The sequence below is a fragment of the Acyrthosiphon pisum genome, chromosome A3, assembly GCF_005508785.2.
Source record: "Acyrthosiphon pisum isolate AL4f chromosome A3, pea_aphid_22Mar2018_4r6ur, whole genome shotgun sequence".
Classification (NCBI taxonomy): Eukaryota; Metazoa; Arthropoda; class Insecta; order Hemiptera; family Aphididae; genus Acyrthosiphon; species Acyrthosiphon pisum.
This window is the reverse complement of record NC_042496.1, coordinates 17,608,978-17,616,715: the sequence shown is the minus strand read 5'-3', so window position 1 is coordinate 17,616,715 and position 7,738 is coordinate 17,608,978. Positions and strand designations below refer to the sequence as shown.

General features: G+C 30.2%; 1 protein-coding gene across 1 annotated transcript; it reads left to right on the top strand.

Moving 5' to 3' along the window:
• Positions 1–4,065: 4,065 nt before the first annotated feature.
• Positions 4,066–7,133, top strand: LOC107885246. The gene is made up of 4 exons (XM_016808823.2): positions 4,066–4,611; positions 5,421–5,518; positions 5,582–5,734; positions 6,202–7,133. The coding sequence occupies exons 1-3, from the start codon at positions 4,456–4,458 to the stop codon at positions 5,640–5,642; spliced, it is 315 nt and encodes a 104-aa protein (XP_016664312.1). The 5' UTR covers positions 4,066–4,455; the 3' UTR covers positions 5,643–5,734; positions 6,202–7,133.
• The last annotated feature ends 605 nt before the right edge of the window (positions 7,134–7,738 follow it).

Below are 7,738 nucleotides of genomic sequence, written 5' to 3'. Positions count from 1 at the left end.
AATAATTTGTCAGCCTTTATATTTTGGTACCCATTCGTTTAATATTGGCTCGTATGGATTTACTTTGAATGGAACCGTTAAAAAACATAATAAGTATATTAAATATATAATATCTTAATAATATCAGTGCCGCATCAATTGTTACGATATTTATTGTTATAACTAACGGTAAGCTGGACACGACGATATTATGTTCTGTGCAGAGCGGATCCGATACCTATATACAATAGAAAACACACGAATAATTAAAAGTTGTATAAAATTAAGAAAATAATTTCTTCAAACATACTTACTATAATATATTACTATATAATATTACTACTATATATTATATTAGTTATAGGCGCAGTCTAATGAAGGATTTAATACTTCAATTAAAATACAAATTTTTGGAAGGGATAATTTTAATATTAGAGGGGGAATTATTTAATAATAACGTTTTTAAATTTTTTTTTTTTAAAGTAAAATGCACAAGTAACTCTATGACAAATATAATATAATTATATTATACCAGTAACCGGCGCCGTGTTGAAGTTTTCTTGTGGTCGCCGGTCGGCAGTGCATCCACCATAAAATGATAATATGATGATTTGAGTTATGTATTTTACATATTTGCTCACGTCTGCAACAACTCTAGTATATACTATTATATTAATACTATATTATAATGATTATTATAATATTATACCATGCAGGATGCCTGGATGCAGCCCACCGTGGTGTAATATGCTCATGCACCCACAAACGTACAGAGTTGTAAGGTGATGTGAATAATTAACAGTACGCTCATTACTGGGTAGGTGGGTACTCGCATATACATTCCATTGTTTGACAGGTATGTCCCAACGAAATGTCATTCCGAGTATTCTCTCTTAATGTTTCTCACAACACTCTTATGATGTCTTATTTTATAGAAGAATTATAAGCATTTTTAATTTTATTTTAATTTGTGAACAATATGCCTCCCCCCGTACCAACTGTAGATCCAATATTCTCAATTTTTTTATCAAAAGCCTTCATTAAGTTTATAATTCTGAGCATATGGTTACGGCTCCAAATGGTGACGACGCGAAATGAATACATTTAAAAAAAAACACAGACCATTGTAAAAACAATACATTCATCGCTCCGCTCAGAATCTAAAATTGAAACTATGATAATAATATCCTATACAATATATTATATACTATGCACACTGACAACGATCGCGGTCGGCCAATACGAATGCAACTAATATTTCGATATTCGAGACGGGTATACGAGAAAGTTTGCGAGCCGTTGGTGCGAGCAAAGAAACATTTATTATGTGGGGTTGAGGGTAGTGGTAAACAAAAAGTTTTATAATAACATATATAATCTTTGAATTAAAAAATATAACAAACTTTCCCATGCGGAAAGTATAACCGTTTTAGATAATAATATATACAATATAACCAAGTATTAATATATATGACACGGTCTCCAACTGCAGAAGATACAGACTATATAGCTATATAGTATATAATTTATGGATGTTATATATAGTCGCATTTCCATAAGGTTTATTTACCCTTTACATATACCGCATTGAAAACTTATTATATATTTTGGTATAATTTCAGTCCCTATTATGATATATTAGGTATATATGTGATCCGGTCCGACGTCGCTCTTAAACGGGAGGATCGCGACATTCGCAACAAAAAAATAGATCGGGTGCGTATAGTATCCTGTGCGAATCGTCGCTATCGGATGACTTTCGGATTACAAGCGTGAAAATCGTGTACACTGTGCACACGCGTGTGGGAGTGTGACTGTGACGTGTGTATGTGTTAAGTGTCGACAGGATTAGGGGAAAAGAGCTGTGTGAAATCCGGTATCGATAGAAAATAAATAAATAACGCAATAAATACGGATTGTTTCGACGGGATAAAAGTAAAAAAAAAAAAAAAAACGTAAAACAACACGGCGGGGATATACTTACACGCGAATTTCCGAAATGGTTTTAAGCGATCTCTGCGGACGTTTACGATGTGATCGCGTGGGTGGGGGGGAGGAGGTGGTAGCGTCATATTCGCCCCCTCTCGCAACGCTTCGCTGTACACGACGGTTAATCCTATAACTGATCCGTTTCGAACGTGGAGATTTAATGAATTTATGCACGAAGAAATGGATTTGTACGTTTTTATACGTTTACAGAAATAAATGTGTTATACATTTCAGAGATTTATCCTAGAATCCGGCCATTCGCTGTTTGTGATGAACCAGCTATTATGCGCCTCAAACTATACGGCCAAGGTTATCGCAGCTGCGTGACACATATCTTATGGGGAAAATATGTAAAATACGCGAATATTGTTTTATCATCGCACGTTGAAAAAAACAATTTTAATGATTTTTGTTTCCATTTTATAGGCCTCATATTATAATATCATGTATAGGTAATATATTACTATGACCTGTTGTTTGTCATCAACAACGTTTTATAAACGTTCATTTTCATCATCTTGAGATTGCACACCATAATATTAATGTGCAACGGCTGAGATGTATGAAATTGTGAAATGTATGTAAACGATGCGCTGCCGTTAGTTGAGTTGACGTCATTGATTGTGTTGTCTCCGTCTTACTAACAGCATAATGCATAAACATAGGCACAACTATTCGAACATAGCGGGGGGGGGGGGAGAGAAGACATTTTAATTAGCCCTCTCCAAATATTTTCTAAATTTTTCTAGGCATATCTATTCGATAATATTATAGTATATAGCCCTCCTCCCCCAAATAACAAACACTATTTGTGCCTGTGGGCATTATTACACATCAAAATGTACGTACATTACTTACAATTTATTAATTTATGTTGTCAGTTTCAGACACATGGGGCTATAAGAGTGAACTGATTTATTATTAGTTATCGTTTTTATGATATTCAAATCTGCTCCCGTGTCAATTAAAAAAGTATTATGTTCATCACTTAATGCTTCCGAATGAATCACTACATGATTTTTATTTAATGCAATTACTTGCTCGTTTTTTTTATTAATTACAAAGATATTATTTTCTTTAAGTCCACCGATCGTTTTAATCTGATTGCTATTAGACGTACCTTCACCGTATTTATTTTAGATTCTGAGTGGAACGATGAATGTATTGATTTTACAATGATGTGTGTTTTTTTATTTTAATTTTTATTTTTGTGTCTGTCATCACGGTTTGGGGCAGTAAAACTGCTTCGATTTTCTTCAACAGAATCTTGTTTGATAGGAAAGTGAATCTAGTTGGTGCGTTCGGGAGATCAAAAGTAAAATTTTTCCAATAGTTTTCAAAAGCGCCGTGAAAAACAAAAGAAAAATTAAGGAAAAACGGGAATTTTTACGCAAAATCTGTTTTCGAGAAAATTGATTTTGGTTTTTGGTGTAACTTTAAAACGAATGACTGTAGATACATGACATTTTCACTGGTTGTTTATATTTCCATTTTCTATACATGATAAAATTTTCAAAATATTTTGATTTGTTTTGAGCTGTTTACGGACAATTTCAGTTTCCAATTTAATTAGTTTTTTTTTTCTATGAATGTCAATAAAACTTTATTTGTTGAGTAAAAATACTTGAAAATTTAATACAAGGCTCCTACTATATTGTTACAATGACATTTGAAAAATATTAAAAATCCTTAGTCAAAGTTTTTTTTTTATTAGCATTTAAAGTTCAAAAATTGACAAAATATGTAAAAATCACGAAAATGAGCAAATTATTTTGAGTTAATAATTCGTAAAAATGTTTCTTTTAGAACTAAGATTTTAAAATGTAATACAAGATTCTTTATAGGATAATCTACCTTTATCAAAAAAAAAAATGTCTATAAGAAACTCAAATTAAATTTTTATGAGCGTTTGAAATTCATATTTTTACAACATTTGATATTCACTCGATTTCTTACGTAACGATTTTCTTCTTTTGTTGTAATTAAAAAACGAATGACTGTAGATATTTGAAAATTTCACTGAATGTTAATATTAGCATTTTCTATATACGATAAAATTTTGAAAATAATTTGACTCTTTTTGAGCTGTGTACAGACATGGTCAGTTTTCAATTTTTTTAGTTTCTTTTTCTATAAATATCATAAAGTTTTATCTGTTGGGCCAAAAAGTGAGAGATTACATAAGAGTACGTCAAGAACGTCATTATAGTTATTGTTTCGTCAATATGGGAAAAAACAAAATAAAATTTTTTTTCAAATAAGTTTAATTCTTGGTTTGGTAGACTCGCGAAAGGTACTTTATATAAAGAATATTTTATTGCAGTTGCTCAATAAATGAGTTTCCATATTTATGTACATATTTTTGTATTTTTATTACATATAAATTCGTTACCTATGACAACACATCTCTATGGAAAACCGTAAATAGCTTATAGGTAAGCTAATAGTTTGTTTATAGTTTGTTTAGTTTAGTTTATTTGAACAGCCATGGATGAACTTATTACCTTAGTAGCCCAAGCGTTCATCATTCTAAGATGTATTGGCACGGCGGCGGTAATGGTTGTGAAGATGATTAAGCGGTTGATCGTCAACACGATCTTTGTGGTGGTGGCCGCTTGGCATGTAAGCGGCCAAACCCCCAAGGTAATATTATATAACCTTAGAAATTTGCTAAGCATACTATTAATATATTTTAGTTCAAAACGTACAAAACATACTATGGTTATTTTACTAATATATGTATAATAATATATACATATTATGCATAGAGCCATAGAACGTAGTTATACAATATAATAGATTGTATGTTTAATATAATATTATAGACTGTTGATGATCAACCGCCGCCGCCGTGCACAATTGATATTGACGAGATAAGAACACTAATAAAACGAGTAGTTTAATTCTATATAAGTTTAATTCTTGGTTTGGTAGACTCGTGAAAGGTACTTTATATAAAGAATATTTTATAGCAGTTGCTCAATAAATGAGTTTCCATATTTATGTACATATTTTTGTATTTTTATTACATATAAATTCGTTACCTAGGACAACACATCTCTATGGAAAACCGTAAATAGCTTATAGGTAAGCTAATAGTTTGTTTATAGTTTGTTTAGTTTAGTTTATTTCGAGATGGACGACGTTATAAACCTAATCGCCCAAGTATTCATAATAGTGCGATGCGTTGGCACGGCGGCGGTAATGGCTGTGCGATTGGTGAAGCGGTTGATCGTCAATACGATCTTTGTGGTGGTGGCCGCTTGGCATGTAAAACCCCATAACCTTAGAAATTTGCTAAGCATACTATTAATATATTTTAGTTCAAAACGTACAAAACATACTATGGTTATTTTACTAATATATGTATAATAATATATACATATTATGCATAGAGCCATAGAACGTAGTTATACAATATAATATATTGTATGTTTAATATAATATTATAGACTGTTGACGATCAACCGCCGCCGCCGCCGCCGTGCACGGTTGAAATGCGAAATCTAATAAAACGCGTCGAAGATATCGAAAATCCTGTTTTATTACAGTAAGTTTCATAGAAGTTTTCGAGTGAAAATAATAATAATTAATTACTCTTCTTAAATTATAGATTGAAGAAGAAGATATTGAAAATAAGGAAAAGAAAAATATTATGTATTCAAAATGTATAATTGTAGTGTTGGTAATAATTGTATTAGGATTATTATCGACGATTATAATGTTGTTAAATAATGAAAATAATAGTAAATCGCAACTGCTTCTGGTAAGTCACAACTCACAACTGAAAATGTATTTCGTACGTCTGTAAGACAAACTTCCAGGCCCGTGGTAGCAGTTGCACAAACATTTAAGGGTGTTTTAATTATTGTCATAATGTACTTTTCAATCCATAACATCTACCTTTGATTAAGTAACAAAAAAGACCTTGAACTAACCGGTTATAGTTTTGTTATCAAAGGTAGATAGAATTGCGAAATATAGTACCTTTGTCCTCAACGATAATAAATTAATCGATTTCAGATCCGTCTTAAACGTACAAGGTGACACCAAATATAAGCAACGACGTAATAACTTAAAACCCTTTATTTAAACTACTTAAACGTACACACATAGCAAAAACTATTTTCTTTTCTCCCTCTGTATTTATAGTAAAATAAATTACCTCCCCGGATTCAAATTAGTAAAATACGAGAAAATCTAATATTCAATGTTTTTTTTTTTTTTTTATAGGGATGGAAAGACGAAGGCGGCCGCAACGAAACAAATAGTACTCATATTGAAGGCGGCGGACTCATGACCAATGTTTGGAAAACTATGAAAACATTTATTTCGCCTAGCACCCCAGAAATGAAAAATAACATAACAAATGCTACGAACTCAATGATTAATGATAGGAATAACATAACAATTAATAATAACATAATAAAATATTATAATTATAATTATTACAACTGTAATCACACCCTGTAAATTCTATAAACCTAATTAATAATACCTATAATGTTAGCAGCTGTTCCAGATATAGATGATTTTAAGTATAAAAACGTTTAAACTAGCAATGGCAAGTAATTTAAATAAACGAATGCTATAAACATGTCATTAAATGCGAACCAATACTTGTAATCGCCCGAAAATACCGGTACATTATCTATTTATCTAATTGCTGCAAGTTTTTAACATCGCAACTCCACAATGTTGTCGTTACGATTTTTCCGACATCGTCAGACGTCAGTGTAGTTTTCACTTTACATACCAATATACCATAATATTATTTGATTTACTAATTTTTTGTGGTTTATTTTATTTTATTTATTTATTAATAGTAAACGCTCGCAAATGCTTAGATTTTAGTTTATATAAGTTGGAAGTAACATTGAATGAATAACTAAAAGACTAAGAACAAATATTCAAGTACCTAACATAATATAATAAATTAAAAACAATAAAAGCATCTTAAAGAATAATTCAATCAATGTTTAATGCATAGACTTAACCTATCTTTTATAGGTCTATAGTTCAATGTTAAATAATCGTATCCATTATATAACCTTAATACAATTTAAAAACCATGACGAACTTAATTAAATTGCGTTAAAAACTATTACATTTTTATTTACCTAAATAATGGCTTATTCATTTTATACATCATATTATAATAATCTATAGGTATAGGTATATAAGAATCTAACTTGATTTTGGAGACGAAGTAAACCGGTTTGTTTGTTTATTATTATTATTATTATTATTATTATTATTAATTATTTATTTACTTGTTTGCACTTGCATTCTTCCATTTGAAATATATATTATTCATTGAACAAATAATGTATTGTTACATTTTTTTCTACCTTATCTCTATTCTATAATAAAAAAAAATAACATTTACCACTCCAGTGGTTGAATTCAAAATGTAACATATATAATTTTCAGAAATTAGCGATAACAATAACTACAATACGTAATTATATTATATTATTTGTATAGCCAAAAAATAGCCATATGTTTTTAAATTAAATTATTATAAAAAAATAATTTCTTCCGAAGGAAGGTCGGGCAGCTAGTATAAAGTATAAAAAGTTACGAAAATTTTTCCATGTGTGAATGGCGAATCAACATTATTATGACAAGAATTTGTTGACGGCGATGACTATTATAATAATAATATGGGTAGGTACCTAACATATATATATATATATATTTACCGTTGTCAATAATATGAATATTGTATTATAATATAACATAACATAATATACGAGACACATATTTC

Coding starts and splice junctions, on each gene's coding strand:
- LOC107885246 (XM_016808823.2), top strand. CDS start 4,456: ATGGATGAACTTATTACCTTAGTAGCCCAAGCGTTCATCATTCTAAGA. Junction 4,612..5,420: donor TAAGCGGCCAAACCCCCAAG/GTAATATTATAT, acceptor ATAATATTATAG/ACTGTTGACGATCAACCGCC. Junction 5,519..5,581: donor GAAAATCCTGTTTTATTACA/GTAAGTTTCATA, acceptor CTTAAATTATAG/ATTGAAGAAGAAGATATTGA.